At 43.7% G+C, this 19,104-nt stretch overlaps 1 protein-coding gene across 2 annotated transcripts in view; it reads left to right on the top strand.

Moving 5' to 3' along the window:
* The window catches only part of PLEKHH2 (pleckstrin homology, MyTH4 and FERM domain containing H2), a 144,345-nt gene that overhangs the window by 85,705 nt on the left and 39,536 nt on the right, over positions 1-19,104 (top strand). The window contains exons 7-11 of one of the 2 annotated variants that reach the window (XM_044290007.1): positions 3,059-3,226; positions 4,882-5,819; positions 7,474-7,546; positions 9,122-9,213; positions 10,859-11,000. In XM_044290007.1, the coding sequence (XP_044145942.1) occupies positions 3,059-3,226; positions 4,882-5,819; positions 7,474-7,546; positions 9,122-9,213; positions 10,859-11,000 (1,413 nt within the window). Of the gene's footprint in view, positions 1-3,058; positions 3,233-4,881; positions 5,820-7,473; positions 7,547-9,121; positions 9,214-10,858; positions 11,001-19,104 lie in introns of both variants that reach the window. The other variant, XM_044290006.1, reaches the window with a different exon arrangement.

Raw genomic sequence — 19,104 nt, 5'->3', positions numbered from 1 at the left:
AAGGCCAGAGTGGTGTTAAAGGCCACAGTATCCCTGGAGACGTTGTGTAGCACTTTGTCTCCTACCTGAATACAGGTGGATCCCGTAGTGTGGTCCAAAGCAGTGCAAAAGGGGTTAATAACTTGGGTGGTGTAGAACAAAGTCAAGTCCGGACTTGCTAGACGGTGGAACAGTTGCTTTACTTGTAATAAACGGTAATCCATACAGTTTCCAGACTTTATCTTGGTCTCCAATAGGTTTCAGCAGGCAAATGGCAGGCAAGTACTTTATCTGCTAAAACAAACCCTTCTCTGCTGTTTCCTTAGTGTAGCTCTTTCAGCTCAGCTATGTTAGGAATAGTAATCTCTTACTGTAGGCGATCCAAGGAACTTCAAATACCTCAAGCTTTGGCTTTAGCTTTGAAGAAGACAATGCAAGCCTAGGAGGGGACATGCAACCAAAATGCACAACCTCTAGTGATAAGGTTGTCTAGGACAGGCCAGCTTGTCCAGAAGGGACGAGGCCTACCTCCTTCCCGTTACAGGGGTGAAAAAACACTCCACTCTTTCTAGCTAACTCCTCCTCTCTCTGAGAGAGGGATGGAGACTGGAAGGAAAAGTTCCAGACTCTGCTAGTGCTCTGCCAAGTGTTTGCTTCCACCTGCTGGTGGACCAGGCACATCACATGAACATAACAGTTTTACATGAATAATTACACCCACGGTGAAGATAAGTACACTACTGCATTAGATGACATTTATGTTAGCCTATAGGAAGTGGTAGCAAGGTGCCAAGGAGTGGTAATGGCACTCCGGGACATTACATAGGCCTCAGTGGTGTTGTGTCCCCACTACTTTGCCTTGTGCCGTTTGGGGACATGACACTACTGAGGCCTATAACTTGACTGACATGTCATCCCTGAGGCCAGTCTGTGGTTGGAGCAGCACACGTCTTCAATCTGTGTTTTTGTCCCTTCGCTTGTACACAACACACCCCCAAAAAAGGAGACATAGGCAACCAATCAGATTCCACTTTTAATTTTTCAGAGCTCCTTTGGAAAAATAAAAGGTGGAATTTGATTGGTTGCTATGGACAACTAAGCCTGTTTTCTATTACACCAGTTTTAATAAATCTTCCCTCATAGTGTAGACACCTCCAGTATAGAACCAAAGGAGAGATTTATTTCATATACTGAGAAAATTAAGATAAAAAAGCACTTATGGTCTTAAAACCATGTGGCAGGGTGAACATCAGGCCGAACCTGGGTTTCGTCTTCAGACAGCTTCACCTGGGTCACCTACAGTGTACCGGAGGTGTCTGCCTTATGTCTCCTCTTATTACAGGAATATTCCTACCGTGGGGGCACACCGTGAGGAACGGCAAAAGCACAGATTGAAGATTTTTCTTCTGCACATCATTTTTCCACTGGTCATAAAAGGGTAGCGAGTGGATTTTACTGGAAGGACTGGAATTCTCAATATTCCGATGTTGCAGTCTCGGAGCTCGGAGGCAGTTTATTTGACTCTTTAATTTAGCAACTTATTTGGTCTCTGTGGCTGCATCGATGGATTGCAGACGACATACCTTTACATTTTTTTTGTTAATTCTTAGACGTTATATATTCGTCATTGGTCTGAGTGCCACCACAATTTGGCTAACCTATCGAAAAACAATGGGGGTCATTTATTAAGACTGACACCCTGCACTGGCGGCTCATGCACACGACCGTTGTTGTTTTGCAGTCAGTTTTTTTACGGATCAGTTTTTCCACATCTGAGTTTTTTTTTCTCTAATTTAAGTCCTCTTCCGTTCCGTTATTCCACAAAACATATCCGTATGGTTTCCGTATTTGTTTCGTTTTTTGCGTTTCGCAAGCGGAAACAGTAACTTATTAATCACCAAACACATGAGCAATGTGGGCTGGGCATAGCATTTCTACAGTATGGATCCGCAAAATATGGATGTGTTCCGTGTCCATTCCATTTTTTTTGCGGACCTATTGACTTGAATAGGGCCTTGATTTGCGGACAATAATAGGACATGCACAACTTTTTTGCGAAACGGCAATGCACATGGAGTAACTTCCGTATTTTCTACAGCCCCATTGAAGTGAATCGTTCTCCATACGGTCCGCAAAAAAAAAAACGGGACGGAAGCGGAAAGAAAATATGCCCTTAGGCTTCTTGCACACGACCGTATATATTTTGCGGTCCGCAAACAATACGGATGACGCCCGTGTGCATTCCGTATTTTTCAGAACGGAAGAGCTGGCCCCTAATAGAACAGTACTAATGATAAATGAGATGGGCCCTTCCCCGCCCACGTCACGTCCCCTTTTTTAGATCTGGCGTGAGCGGGGAGAGGTCGCAGATAACCTTTGTGCCTAATCTGTGCCACAAATATGCGAAAAATAAGCGAATTTCTGTTCGGACACTTTTATCAAATGTCCGAAATAAAAAGTTTAAGTTGGAGGTGTTTGTGTAGGTTATTAGGGTTATAATTATCATCTTACAGTCCATAGTAAATGCCGCTAATGTTTTAATATTAGTATCACAAGGATGTTGTGTATATATAGTGCATATCGTTATCATTTATTCTTGGTTTTCCAGTTTATATAAAAAAAAGTTTGTGAATTTTGGCTATGGGCATTTCTGATTGTAAGAGCTCATGCACACAACCATATGTTTGGTCTGGATCCAATCTGAATTTTCAGCGGATCAGATGCAGACCAATTCATTGTGCTGCATCTGCACGTCCAATTCACTGTGCTGTCTGCATCGGCACGTCCGTTCCGCGGCCCGGCAAAAAAGACAGAGCATGTCCTGTTCTTGTCCGTTTTGCAGACAAAAGACATTTCTATTGAAGTGAAAAAGAAAACGGCAGCCTGCACACAGCTGGGATCTGTGTTTTGCGGATCTGTGATTTGTGGACCGCAAAACGGACACGGTCATGAGCATGAGCCCTTTCTTAATGCCGATCGATGATACAGCATGTTGCCACTTACCTATGGGGAGAAACAATTGTTATCTCTGCTTAATGTATTAGTTTATATATAACTAATCTTGTGTTATATTTCTTAGATCCAAAAAGTAAGAAGTCACCAGTCTGCTCCACGCCAAAGCAAGCTGAAGGTCAGCGTCTGAGCGGCCTCGCCTTTGGCTGCCTTCAAAACCGAGCAAAAAGTCCACAGCTGGACTCCAAAAAAGATGAAAACAGCAACAAGCTGCCCAGTGATGCTAATGACCATGGTGAGGGTAAGACTCTCGCACACCTGCTTATTTACTTGTGTGTACATTTATTTATATTCTGACCACTAGCCAGTCCACGTAAAGGAATGTACTATAAGGAGTCTGTCACCTGCAAATCGGTCACAAAGTAAGCATACAGTACCTCTAGTACCTAGAGTAGGTGCCCTAAAGCATAACCACCATACCTTTATTGTGAAACTGCGGTCCTTTAAAGAGGACCTTTCATCAATTTTGCAAAAGTCTAATTAGGGTTTTACCTTATAGGGCGGCCCCCACTGATGCCATGGCTGTTTGTTTTTTGTTTTTTTGGTTTCAAAAGACACCCCCCCCCCCCTTTCGTCCGCTGTGGCCCCCCATTGATTTTGGCACCTTGTATTATAATGAGGAGTATTGGAACAATGAGCAGGAGACTGAGTGTTTCTCAGTGGGGGTCTCCTTCTCCCCTGGCTGTAGCGCTGTCCAGTCGCAGCGCAGAGCGTCACAGCCAGGGAGTTTTTTTCTCTCTCTCTGTGACGCTCTGCGCTGCGATTGGACAGCGCTACAGCCAGGGAGAAGGAGACGCCCATTGAGAAACCCTGGCGGGAAAATACCGGAGGGCATAGCAGGTGAACGAAGCTGCGCCCAGGAATAATAGTGAGCACTATAGGATCCCTGCTTTATGCCCTACCTAACGTGCTACTTATCTTATAGCCTGGACCCATAAAAAAAGGTCCTCTTTAACTCTGAGAACGGCTTCTTTTCATTTTATGCAAATAAGGTTTTTGGTGTAGTGTGGGCAGGTTGCTTCATTTGGTGCACCATTGCTCCGCCAGTAATGCTGCCCATCTCCTTCCTCTCTTGTTTGATTGACAGTCCCTGAGCCGCTAGTGATGACAAAAGGAAAGCCAGATGCACCGAATGGAGCACCCCACCTAGTTTTATTTCTCTTAGCCTTCTGGTGCCATTAGTTTCAGCACCTAATAGCAGTGATATGTCATGCGGACAACCATATTTCAGATTGGAGCAGCCCTTGTCTCAAGCCACCCATGAGGTTTGAAGAACCCTAAAGTAAGGGTACATTCACATGATCATGGTGCTGCTATGCCCGTGTTGTGCACTGCAAACAGCAGGTCTGCAAAACACGGGCACTGGCTGTGTGCACTTTGGATCATGGTATGGACCCATTGACTTCAATGGGTCTTCGATCTGCAAGGTGTGGTGAAAGACGGGACATGTCCTATCTTATGCGATTTAGCGGCACAGACCCAGAAGCCCACGGAAACACATGGAAACCCTTCCGTGAACTTCCAGGTCCGTGCCTCCGCACCGCAAAAAATAGGACATGTCCTATCTTTCACCGCTTCTTGTGGATAGCAGACCCATCGATGTGGAGTGCACACAGCCTGTGCCAGTGTTTTCACCCACTGTTTGCAGTCCACAACATGGGGACAGCAGCACCATGGTCGTGTGAATGTACCCTAAATGTTTAGAAAGGTCTTTGCAGTCCTAAAGTACTGGAAATTCCAAGGAATCTTGTTGAGTGATCAGATCTCCTTAATGGGATCCTGTACAGTTTTAGTACAAATAATCTTGTAATAGCTTCCTTAAATATAGTCTGTTGATATTTTCATAATTTCTGTATTGGTGATATTTCCTTATTTGTACTCCATCCATAGATAACGGTATTAATGAAAAGTCCCCCACAAGTCCCCAATGGCAAGAACCCATGGCAGCACAAATGTCATTGTTACAAAATAATGGTTCCATGGAAAGACCAGGCAATGGGAGAGTGGGATCAAGTATCCCTAGTATTACCGTAAGCGACTGGAGCTCTGAAGAGGACATTAAGAAACCTCATGATACCAGATGTGCCTCCAGATTGTCAAGCCAAACCTCAGAAGAAAGAAACCAAAACAAGAGACGAGGGAGTGACACATATCTAACAGCTTCAGAAGAAAGCAACTCTACCTGTGAAGATGATAATCTGGGGTCACCTACCAGTGACCAAGTTCAACTTTACACTTTGCACAAAGGACTACAGAAAAGTATCAATTTTGGAGGCAAAAAATATTTCACATTCTCAAGTCACAGGTCGAAACAGAACAGTTCTTCAGATGACCTAAGCTCAAAATCTCAGCCTTATGATTCCAACCACTCGTTCTCCTCCAATGATACCACCACTCCAACCCAAGCATTTACCTCTACAATGTCACCTAAGGTGTCTAACTCTACAGGACCTCAGTGTACTTCTCCTAAGGATTCAGCCACCAACCTACCATCGCCCAAACAACGAACGCCTAATATTTTAAATATAAACACATCAACGGCCAAGAAGCATCTGAGTCAACCTCAGATGAGTTCAGATAGGATGTTTGGAAAGGACAGAAATGCTATCAGTATGGTTAAACCCTACAGACCACAGGAGACTGACATTGATTTGGTTGATGAGCAAGCTACTAATATTTTGCAGAAAATGGATACAGGATATGTTGAAGGATTATTTTCCTATGACGTACCACAAAATAATACATCAGATCAGAATGTGCTTTGTTCTCCAGAGAAGATTACATGTTCAAAACCTCCAACTCCTCCCTTACATCGTTTTCCTTCTTGGGTAATTATTGCAATCTCTTCTGAGTTGGTTAGAGTTTTTCTAGAATCCAAGATGCAGATTTGTATCAGAACCAATGTATTCAGGGGCATTGCTAGGGTTTTAAAAGATCCGGGACTCGAGCCTCAATGTATATTGCCAAATTCTCTAAGTCGTTCCGCTCCCCACCCCACACACTCTAGCACTAAAGACATTTTACTTGCTGCATGACACTACCACACATACAGGACTATACAACACCACATACCTCTCACATCCAGTGCTTCTCAGGTGAAGTCTCCTCTTATGTAGATGTTCTCTTTCATCTTCTGCATTCGTCCCAGACAACTTCTTTTAGCCACGTTTCCTCTCTGCAGAGTTTGACACACAGACATGTTACTGTAGGTTCCTCACTTTTCTATCAATATCCTTCCGACCCTGATGCCACAACAGTGTCATCCTGCTGCTACCGCCAATACTGTGCCTGCTGTGCTCCCCAATGTCCCCAAATACTATACTGCAGAAATTATACTGCCAAGATAGTCAGTCCCCCTATAGTAATAGAAAAGTCCCACCAATCGCAATAATTCTCTCCCAATCGCCCTTATTAGTAACAGTGCCCCCAATAATGAAAATACCCCCCAAGTGTGCACATTAGTAGTGCTCCTATAATGTGCCAAATTATAATGCCCAGCATAGTGCACCCAGTAGTAATAAGGCAACTCTATAGCACGCCAACAGAGCTCCCTCCCTATAGTGCCCCAGACCTTACAGTGCCCCCATTTCTTAAACTGCCCCCTGTAGTGCCTCCAGACCTTCTAGTGCCCAAACCTTATAGTACCCTCCGCGGTGCCTACTTTCCTTATAGTACCCACCTCTAGTGCCCACAGTCCTTAATCTGACATTGCACTGCTTAAGACCCATCTGTACCCCTACTACTTTTCATAGGCCTCAAGCCTAATTGCCTGTGGCCTTTGAGAGAAAACGGCAGGACAGGGAGAAATTGGCTCCCTTGTTCCGCTGCAGTGGTTCAATTGTATAGCTGTCCTAAGGATGGTGATATAGTTGTATCGTATTTTTTGGAGTATAGGATGCACCTAGGATTTACATGAGGAAAATAAGAAAAAAACATTTTTCTTCAGACCTCAGATTAGACCCCCAATCCTCATCAAACCCACATTCTTCATCAGACTTCCCATCAGCCTCAGATCAGACCCCCCTATCAGACCTCAGATCAGACTCCCCATCAGCCTCAGACCCCCACCAGACCTCAGATCAGACCCCATCAGCCTTAGATTAGACCCCATCAGACCCTATCAGCCTCATATCAGACCGCCCATCAGACCTCAGATTAGAGGAATAAATTATTAAATTAATAAAATATACTTAATATACAGCAGGGACTGTTACTTGACAATTTCTATTCATTCTAATGGACATCGACCTCATACACAAAGCCTGCTCTCCACTGGTCGCTGGGACTGAGCTCCCAGCATCTGGCCTCCCACTGATCAGTCTCCAATGACATGTCTAGGTCATGGACTTACTTCTGTTAGATCTCCCTTATGACACCATATGAATGCATGGACATTTAAATAATCGTTGTACTAGAAGTTTTATTTTATTATTTTTGTTCTTACCGATATTCAGTGTTTATTACTGTGACATTTACTGACAGGAAAATCGGATATACGCCATTGCTAAATCTGGGATGAGAATGTCAGAAGTCTCGGTGGATCCTAACATCAAGAGTAAGTTTCGCAATTTATGGGATATCTCAGGATGGGTGACGGGTCTTTTTTCTCCTCTTATGTATATTTTTTGTACTTGCAGTGAATGTTTTTGGAAACACATTTTCAAAATTGGCTATAAAATCTAGCATTAATTATAGCAATTCTATTGATTCGTATACACAACATAGGTAAGAGTACATGAGCATCCACATCCATATTGTCCATCTGAAGACAAGCCATGGAAAAATGTCAGACGATGTTTCCACTCGTTGGAAAAGCTTTTCTTTAGACTGGTTGGGTAGATTTAGATGCAAGCACATTAAAGGCTATGGACACCTTCGGGCAATTTTTTTTATGATTGCATTTTACTCATTTTGTGTTTTTCAATTGGGCTTTATTAAAAATCAGTCTATTTGCAGACTGTCCCTCCTGAGTTCCATCTGGTGGCTCATGTGAAGCCTTATCTCTGATTTCTTGACCTAGTAAACACTCATTATAGATAAATGCTTATCAAACTGATAAGAATATGGCTCAAAAAGTGTTTATGAGGTTAGGAGGTCAGAGATAAGGCTTCACATGAGCAATCAGCTGATGGAACTAAGGAGGGACAGTCTGCAAATAGACTGATTTTATTTTTTTTTACTAAAGACCAAATAAATAAAATATATATTTTTTGTCTAAAAAGTGCCCCAAAGGTGACCATAGCCTTTATAATTTAAATTTACTTTAACTGAGGAGATTTGGCCCATTAACCCACCAAACCTTACAGATGGGTCTAAGTATTTGGGTAGCGTTTGACTCCGAGTTTATCACTGCAGTGAATTCAATTCCAGTCATCCAAACACTGTCCACTGCTCCATACGTCACCCAAGCCCTGCACTGCATTGATGATGTCCGGCCTGTGCAGTGGAAACAGGCCTCACATTACTTACCACATGGAATATGTCTCCAATTTAAAATGTTCAAATAAAGTTGACTCCCCCTTTTTTTGGGTTCTTCCCGCCACTTTTGCACAGATAGGGATCTCTCTAATAGGGATCTTTCATCCATGTACCCAACTCTCTTTGTCTACGTTGTACACTTCTTTGCTTTTTCAGTAAAGGTTATGTTTCCTTCCTGTGCTTATCAGTGTTCAATTCTTCATGAAATACTAATACAAAATTAAAAAAATAAAATTTCTTACAAAAAATGTATCCCTGCTGAAAGTTACTAGCAGTTTTCAATAAAGGTCCAGCTGAGTGTTACCAGTTGGGGTGTGTCTGACACAGGCAGCATTGATTGGATAATGTCAGACTGTGCAGGGACACACCCGCAACTGATAACACCCATCTGGACCTTCATTGCAAAGTGCTCATTCATAACTTCTGTCAGGAATAAATGAGGAATGGTACAACATAGTCATTAAAAAATATGCTCCAGAATTGTCATTTCATGGAGAATGCAAGTAGTTACTAAAAACAGACATGTCAGGAGGGGTGACAAACAATAAAAAATAATTTAATAAAAAAAAAAAAAAAAAAGCAATAGTTGTTATGTTTATAATTAATATGATCATCATATTTCTCATATATTTGTGATTTTACTTGTTTTTAGGTATCTCGACAGCATCATGTCCCACATCTGGGGTCTACACATCTCTCATATACAAGAACCTAAGCACACCTGTCTACACCACGTTAAAAGGGGTACGGAATGAGTGGAGGCATACATGACTTTTTTTTTTTTTAATCTGTAATTTTTGACTACCCTACAGATAATTAAATTTTTTCCCTGAGATATAACATGGATGGCCTATCCTTAGCGCGACTGATGAGAGTCTGACCTCAGACCCGCAACCGATCAGCAGAACAAAGTTAATGCTGAGCCCAGCGGCTCGTCTGTGTGCGGCTGTGCTTGGTACTACACCTCAGCTCCATGATGCTAAATCTGAATTTCAGGCCTCATGCATGCGGCCATTGTTTTGGTCCGCATCCGAGCCGCAGTTTTGGCGGCTCGGATGCGGACCCATTCACTTCAATAGGGTCGCAAAAGATGCGGATAGCACTCCGTGTGCTATCAGCATCCGTGGCTCCGTTCCGTGGTCTGCAAAAAAATATAACCTGTCCTATTCTTGTCCGTGTTTTGCGGACAAGAATAGGCAATTATATTAATGGATGTCCGTGGCGTTCCGCAAATTGCGGAACGCACACGGACGGCATCCGTGTTTTGTGGATCCACGAAATGCGGACCACAAAACACACAACGGTCGTGTGCACGAGGCCTAAATTCGATTCACCGCGAAGCCGAACTTCCGCGTGCTTCGTTGTAGCGAATTGATTTAACCTGAAAAAGAAATTCATGCTTACCTCCTCCATTTGCTCGCGGCAGTCAGACCGCCATCTTGATTGAGGATCTCGGCCGAAATCCTGTGCGTGGCGACGTATGACATCACCATGCCGGCCGGCGTGACAACGTTATCAAGATGGCGGCGGCCAGCCCATCCTGAGCAAATGGAGGTGGTAAGTATGATAAAAAAAAATAATCTGTCCATTTTACACTGTATTATTACTCTCAGATGCCCGGATCATGTATGAACGTGGCATCTGAGGGGTACAATGATGGGGGGGCGGCGCTATCGCAGCTCCCTGTCATTGCATCTGCTACCTACAAAAAAATTACAACATTTTTTTGCAACATTCAGTGAAGCAGCCGAATCAAATTTTCCAAAACTTCGCTCATCTCTAATGCTAATCCCTCCGCAGTGTTGTGGGCTAATCCCAATTATTGGACCCCCACTGATCATATATTGATAGCCTATGCTATGAAAAGGCTATTAATTTATTTTCCCAGAAAGACTATTTTGGAATAGGGTCCACATCCATATATTGATTTTAATTTAAGGAGGTTTTCCGAGACTTTCCTACTGTTGACCTATCCTCGGGACAGGTCATCAGTATCTGATTGGTGGTGTCCGAAACCCGTCCCTCCCCCCCCCCGATCAGCCATTAGATAAGGTACTGGGGCTAGCCGTAGCACCGCTGCCCTCTCTAGGCCTCGTGATGTCACTTTATCGGTCACATGGCCTAGGTGCAGCTCAGCCCCATTGAAGTGATTCGGGCTGAGCTGCAATACCGAGCAGAGCCTCTACACAATGTATGGCGCTGTGCTTGGTGAGCTGAGAGAAAGCTGAAGCGCGACTGTGAGCACCAGTGCCTTCTCAAACAGCTGATCGGTGGGGGGCCCGGGAATAGGACCCCCACCCAGAGGATAGGTCATCAGTAGGAAAGTCTCTGAAAGCTCTTTTAATTTTTTTATTTTATTTTAATGTGCATTTATTTTATTCATATCTAGAAGGCCACTCAGATAAGCACTAGTCCCTTGGAGGACTCATCGGGATCTGAGGAGGAGCTGAGCTCACGGTCGAGTTCTCGGACTTCTGAGTCGGACTGTCGGAATCAGAGTGAAGCGGGAAGTCCTCGGGCTTTGAAAAGAGGCAAGTGCCTGGTCGTTGAGATCAGTGGTAGAAAATATATAAAGGGGCAGTATCATAATCCACTGTGAGCGACCACGAGGAATTAATGGTAGCTATAAATAATCATAATTGCAGAATCTGGGAACAGTTGTGTTTCCTCTGTGTTTGTATGTTTTTATTTTATTTATTTTATATTTAGTTTCTTTTGGTATATTATACACTCCTGTACCCTCCGCATAAATCCAGCTCACAACGCAGGGGCAGCTGATGACCCTATAAAGCAGGTATCAGCACAGCAACCTCCGAAACTCCAGCTGTTCTGAAACTACATATCCCAGAATGCTTCCTTCACGTCTATGGGGATTACAAGAACAGCAAAGCAACTGTGCATGCTGGGAGTTGTAGTTTCTCAGCAGCTGGAGTTCTGAAGGTTGCCGACCCCTGCTATAAAGTATCAGGAACAGTGTCCGATGCCTCCCGTCCTGCTGTCTCCTGGCTCAGGCTCTTACTATATTCTACCTACAGATGTTTCCTTTTCTAACTTTTCTGTCTCAGCCTGACCTCGTGGTGTGAGATGGCGAGCTCTGAAAATAACACCATTGTGCGATACTCAGTCAGGAGTTGCTATATGCTATATATATATATATATATATATATATATATATATATATATAAATATATATCTGGGACCTTCAAGTGGTTGCAATGTGAATTGCAGCCTGTCAAGGGTTTTTCTAGCATGTTGTGATGTTGTCTTGAATTGGTTTCCAGAAAAGGTCCCCCGAAAATGAAGGAGAACACACTGCGCATGAACAGGATACTTTCTACTAATTTCTTTAGGAGTTTTGAAAATAGCTGAGCAGGTGCTGAGAACAGGGGAAGGAAAGCAAAAAATGCAGTGCTTGGGGTCGTTCTGGGCAGATTAAAAAACATCATTATGAAGTTAGGGAACCCCTTTAACCCCAACAGAGTGGCAAGAGCTCTGGTCCAAAGTCGGCATCAGACAGAATTGTCTTCTGCTCATTCCATTGTGTCAGGCCCGTTTATGGTGCAAGGACCTGAGCCCATTTGGTCCTGTGATGGGCCAGGACGCCCTTTACTTTATCAGTACATATGGGGTCATTTATTAAGACCGTCGTTTTAGACCCTGCGGTAGGGCTTGATGCACCTAATGTATGTAGAGGCGCCGGCCTCTACAAAACTTCAGCGCATCCAGCACCGGCCTAAATCTACTCCAGCTTCCTTCTTGGCGTAGATTTAGAATATTTTCTAGACAACTATAGAAAATGATAATTGAGATGGGCCGGCTAGTCCGCCCCCTTTCCTGTCCACACCACGCCAGCTTTTTCAAAATGATAAATCAGACTGGCCGGCCCCCTTCTTTAGAACTGCCGTACGTGGCATGGATGGGGAAGAAGTCAAGCATTGCCTGATGTGAATGATGCCTCTCACAAAAGAGCTCTCGGAAGACTTACGATTAGGAATTGTTGACTTGCATAAAGCTGGAAAGGGTTATAAAAGTATCTCCAAAAGCCTTGCTGTTCATCAGTCCACGGTAAGACAAATTGTCTATAAATGAAGAAAGTTCAGCACTGCTGCTACTCTCCCTAGGAGTGGCCGTCCTGTAAAGATGACTGCAAGAGCACAGCGCAGACTGCTCAAGGAGGTGAAGAAGAATACTAGAGTGTCAGCTAAAGACTTACAAAAGTCTCTGGCATATGGTAACATCCCTGTTAGCGAATCTACGATATGTAAAACACTAAACAAGAATGGATTTCATGGGAGGATACCACAGAGGAAGCCACTGCTTTCCAAAAAAAAACATTGCTGCACGTCTACAGTTTGCACAAGAGCACCTGGATGTTTCACAGCAGTACTGGCAAAATATTCTGTGGACAGATGAAAGCAAAGTTGAGTTATTTGGAAGAAACACACAACACTATGGGCCAGATTTATCATGACTCTGACAGCTCACTCCACTTTCACATATGGCTAAAGTCAGTTTTAGCCAAGTCAGATTTATGATCGGCCCTTTAAGACTGTAATAAATGTGGTTTGACGGCAAATTTGTGCGCAGTTTTAGCGTTTGGGACTTTTTCACTCCATTATTCTGACCTGAGCTAATTAATGATAAATCTGGCCCTATGTGTGGAGAAAAAGGGGCACAGCACACCAACATCAAAACCTCATCCCAACTGTGAAGTATGGTGGTGGGGGCATCATGGTTTGGGGCTGCTTTGCTGCGTCAAGGCCTGGATGGATTGCTGTCATCGAAGGAAAAATAAATTCCCAAGTTTATCAAGACATTTTTCAGGAGAACTTAAGGCCATCTGTCCACCAGCTGAAGCTCAACAGAAGATGGGTGTTGCAACAGGACAACGACCCAAAGCATAGAAGTAAATCAACAACAGAATGGCTTAAACAGAAGAAAATACGCCTTCTGGAGTGGTCCAGTCAGAGTCCTGACCTCAACCCGATTGAGATGCTGTGGCATGACTTCAAGAAAGTGATTCACACCAGACATCCCAAGAATATTGCTGAACTGAAACAGTTCTGTAAAGAGGAATGGTCAAGAATTACTCCTGACCGTTGTGCACGTCTGATCTGCAACTACAGGAAACGTTTGGTTGAAGTTATTGCTGCCAAAGGAGGTTCAACCAGTTATTAAATCCAGGGGTTCACATACTTTTTCCACCTGAACTGTGAATGTTTACATGGTGTGTTCAATAAAAACATGGTAACATTTCGTTCTTTGTGTGTTATTAGTTTAAGCAGACTGTGATTGTCTATTGTTGTGACTTAGATGAAGATCAGATCACATTCTATGACCAATTTGTGCAGAAATCCATATCATTCCAAAGGGTTCACATACTTTTTCTTGCAACTGTAAAGGCTCATGCACATGCACGAACATGTGCTGGCCAGGCCCGTATCCCGGCCTGCGAACAGCGGGTCCGCAATATACGGGCCCCGGTCAATTGTGCATCGCATCACGGATGCGGACACATTCATTTGAATGGGTCCACAATCCGGAAGGTGCGGTGCGGAATGTAAGCACGGGAGCATGAGCTCTAAAGGTCCATCTGACACAGAATTTCTGCACCGTTTCTGCACCAAAATCAGCTCCAAAAAATATCTTAAAACAGCCTCCTATTAATTTCAATGGGAAGCAGTGTGCCCTATCTTGGGGCGGAATCCGTGCTGACTTTTCCATTGAAATGAATGGGAAGCATAAAAAACATCTCTATGTAAGTCCATGCGTTTTTTGTTCATTTTCTGCGCACCTTTTGGCATGGATCCGTTCCAAAAACCTCAAGCTGAAAATGCAGCTTTGTATTGCGTCAAAAACCATACGAAAAAACACAAGAGAAAATGTGCCAAAAAAAACCACGTGTGGATTCCATGCTGATTTTTTTCTGCACACTTTCAAAATCCATCATGTGAACATCCCTTAATGTCCTACCATTGGTCTTGTGTGTCAGTTGTGGCTACCCCTCCTATATGCAGACATCTTGGATAGGTCATGTGACTATCCCACCTATATCCAGACATCTTGGATAGGTCATGTGGCTACCCCTCCTATATGCAGACATCTTGGATAGGTTGTGTGGCTACCCCTCCTATAGGCAGACATCTTGCATATGTCGTGTGGCTACCCCTTCAATATGCAGACATCTTAGATAGGTCATGTGGCTAGCCCTCCTATATGCAGACATCTTGGATAGGTTGTGTGGCTACCCCTCTTATATGCAGACATCTTGGATAGGTTGTGTTGCTACCCCTCTTATATGCAGACATCTTGGATAGGTTGTGTGGCTACCCCTCCTATATGCAGACATCTTGGATAGGTCGTGTGGCTACCCCTCCTATATGCAGACATCTTGGATAGGTTGTGTGGCTACCCCTCCTATATGCAGACATCTTGGATAGGTTGTGTGGCTACCCCTCCTATATGCAGACATCTTGGATAGGTCGTGTGGCTACCCCTCCTATATGCAGACATCTTGGATAGGTCATGTGGCTACCCCTCCAATATGCAGACATCTTGGATACGTCATGTGGCTACATCTCCTATATCCAGACATCTTGGATAGGTTTTGTGGCTAACACTCCTATATGCAGACATCTTGGATAGGTCATGTGGCTACCCCTCCTATATGCAGACATCTTGGATAGGTCATGTGGCTACTTCTCCTTTATGCAGACATCTTGGATAGGTCATGTGGCTACCCCTCCTATATGCAGACATCTTGGATAGGTCATGTGGCTACTTCTCCTTTATGCAGACATCTTGGATAGGTCATGTGGCTACTTCTCCTATATGCAGACATCTTGGATACGTCATGTGGCTACCTCTCCTATATCCAGACATCTTGGATAGGTTGTGTGGCTAACCCTCCTATATGCAGACATCTTGGATAGGTCATGTGGCTACCCCTCCTATATGCAGACATCTTGGATAGGTCATGTGGCTACCCCTCCTATATGCAGACATCTTGGATAGGTCATGTGGCTACCCCTCTTATATGCAGACATCTTGGAGAGGTTGTGTGGCTACCCCTCCTATATGCAGACATCTTGGATAGGTCGTGTGGCTACCCCTCTTATATGCAGACATCTTGGATAGGTCGTGTGGCTACCCCTCTTATATGCAGACATCTTGGATAGGTCATGTGGCTACTTCTCCTATATGCAGACATCTTGGATAGGTCATGTGGCTACTTCTCCTATATGCAGACATCTTGGATAGGTCATGTGGCTACTTCTCCTATATGCAGACATCTTGGATAGGTCGCACACGAAAATTGGGTTACATAACAATGTGAAGTATTAATAACATGAGGAGACGCATTAGCCATCAGCTGTATGGATGCTACATGTGGCTCTAATAATCCTTGGAACCGAGTCCCAGAACTTATTTGTTCAGATTTGCTATTTGGAACAGATGTTTAATTTCTGTTTTTTGAGACGTAAATGGACAACATCTGGAAAAATGTTACCGATAGAGGGAAAAATACTTAATATATTTTCAATCACATAAAATCTTGAAGCTATTTTGCAGTTCCCTAGTATATTGGTATACGCTCTTTAACATTGACCCAACATTATAAAGGGGATGTACAGGAACAAAACAGCGCCCCCCTGTGCACATTTTATCTCTGGTATTGCACCGCATTGAATTAAATGCGACTGAGCTGCAATCATACAAAAAACCTGTGATCAGGTGTGGCTTAAGTTGGAAGAAATCAGACATTCTTTTCCAATCCTGTACAACGACTTTAATTAGATCAATAATCTAATTAATAACTATAAGATAGCGTTACCTTCATGATCATACTGGATAGGAATTAGTCTAAGGGCGCATTCAGGTGACCATATTAGTTTTTGCAGTCCGCAAAACACAGATAACGGCTGTGAGAAACGGCCAGGCCTATGATACAAATGCCTATTCTTGCCCACAATTGCATCTTTTTTGCGAGCCGTGGAATGGAAGTACGGTGTGCTATCTGCATGAATGGGTCTGCAAAATTGCTGCAGAACGGACACGGACTCAAATATACAGTCGTGTAAATGGGCCCTTATTATGGTCAGCACTAAAGTTAGATCTATTGGCACTCAGTGGTAGGGACAAAGGGGGTCATTTATTAACCAGAAAGACGCCTAAATTAGGCATATTTCTGGCGCAGATTGTGGCGCAAAGGTCCTTTGCACCGCAACTTTTCCCCGCTCACGCCAGGTCTAAAAAAGTGGGCGGTGAAGGGGACGGTCCAGCAGGCCCATCTCATTTACCATTTTCTTCGCCTGTTTTAGGCATACAAAATGGTCTAAATGTAAGACAGCAAGGAAGCGGAGGATCCGCCGAAGTTATGTAGCGGCCGGCGCCGGTGAACAGCTTTATTAAAACCGGCGTCTAAAATGCCGGTCTTAATAAATGTGCCCCAAAGTCCATAAGTAGAAGATTAGAGAATCATGGCAAAAAGATCTATTATTCGTCAAATAATCTTCGGTAATTATAAGATATTGTATACATACATTGCACATAAACGTCACTGCCTATGTTTTGGTCCTCCCAGACCTCAACCAGTGTAATTGCTTATGTGGCATACAGCAGGGTTCCTCATCCAGTCCTCAGGGTTCACCTGAGTTGAGACTATTCTACATAATAAATACCTGTGGTAATTCCTGATGCATTAACACTATACTCAGGGCGCTGACACACATTCAACTTTTTTTGATGCAGTTTTTGAAGCCAAAAACAGGGGTGGATTGTAAAAAAGTGGAGAAGCAGTATTTGCCTTAACACTTTTGCTCCTGTTATGATCCACACCTGATTTTGGCTTTAAAAACTGCATCAAAAAGTTTGAACGTGTGTCAGCATCCTAAGGAGATCCTGAAAACATGACCGTTAGGTGGTCCCGGAGGACTGTCAAATCAATAAATATTTTTTATTGCGTTGATATGAGCGTTTCATACACATTAGATGGGCTGCGCTCGTGCACTTACAGGGGTGCCACCCAAAGCATTCAGAATTAGCTTTGATAGCACCCTATTGATTAAAAGCAGGGGCACCGGTATGTATTACTTCCTGTCACTTGCCCCTACCTATGTCTGTCAGTAGTTTTGCATTGACAAAATGAAAATCAAACATCATATAGTATATGACAATATCCTCACATGGATCCAGAGATCTCCCCATTCATCGATCCAATTGCTCAGCTTGATTTATTTCCAGCTGGCAGCTGAAGGGGCATGTCCATTCTTAGAGGGTGTTTGCTTGCTCAGAGGTATGCCCTTTCTTAGGCCCCTTTCACACGGGCGTTGCGGGAAAAGGTGCGGGTGCGTTACGGGAACATGCACGATTTTTCCGCGTGAGTGCAAAACATTGTAATGCGTTTTGCACGCGCGTGAGAAAAATCTGCATGTTTGGTACCCAAACCCGAACTTCTTCACAGATCGGTGTTCTGTAGATTGTATTATTTTCCCATATAACTATAAGGGAATATAACCATGTTAAATCTGTATAGTGGTGACCTGTGGTGACGTCACTCCGGTCATCACATGGTCTGTCACATGATCTTTTACCATGGTGATGGATCATCTGATGACCGGAGTGACATCACCACAGGTCCTTTTCCTGCACACAGAAAAGAAGAAGACAGAAGAGAAGCCGGGCTGCGCGATCAAGTGGATTAAGGTGAGTTAAATTATTTTTTATTATTTTTTAACCCCTCCAGCGCTATTGTACTATGCATTCTGTATTCTGAATGCTATTATTTTCCCTTATAACCATGTTATAAGGGAAAATAATAATGATCGGGTCTCCATCCCGATCGTCTCCTAGCAACCGTGCGTGAAAATCACACTGCTTCCGCACTTGCTTGCGGATGCTTGCGATTTTCACGCAACCCCATTCACTTCTATGGGGCCTGTGTTACGTGAAAAACGCACAAAGAGGAGCATGCTGAGATTTTCACGCAATGCACAAGTGATGCGTGAAAATCACTGCTCATGTGCACAGCTCCATAGAAATGAATGGGTCAGGATTCAGTGCGGGTGCAATGCGTTCAACCCACGCATCGCATCCGCGCGGAATACTTGCCCGTGTGAAAGGGGCCTTAGGGGGCATGTCCTTTTTGCTGCCGCTCTCTTCCTGTAGCTGTCGTAGCTTCTGACAGTAGATACAGCTGGTGGCAGTTGAAGGATGGAACTGAGCATGTGTGACCACCTCAGTAGATAGATATGCACATTACTATACAGATTTAAACACCAGGGGGCACCATTAAATTAAGTTAAGACAATATCTCACAAATGGAGTATTTTTGTAACAGAAAGTAAATGATAAAATTAACTAGTTTTTGATGACTTGTATTAAAATAATGTTCAATAATGGCACAACCCGGTTCTCTCACTTACGACACTCATCTTACTATAGAACCAAAGTGCACAACTAATTTTGATTTAAGGGCCACATTTTTAGGCTTTGTTTGGAGATTCAGCAGGCTGTTCCAGCACAGAGCAGCAATGGGAGATGTGGACCCACTGGGTCGCTAATTGATTTGACTTAGGGCTAAACCGGGAAGTGGAGGGTAAGAAAGTAACCTCCATTAGCAACGTCTGGCAAGTA

The sequence above is a fragment of the Bufo gargarizans genome, chromosome 4, assembly GCF_014858855.1.
Source record: "Bufo gargarizans isolate SCDJY-AF-19 chromosome 4, ASM1485885v1, whole genome shotgun sequence".
NCBI classification, from domain to species: Eukaryota; Metazoa; Chordata; class Amphibia; order Anura; family Bufonidae; genus Bufo; species Bufo gargarizans.
The sequence above is the reverse complement of the archived record's forward strand: the minus strand, read 5'-3'. Positions and strand labels throughout refer to the sequence as shown.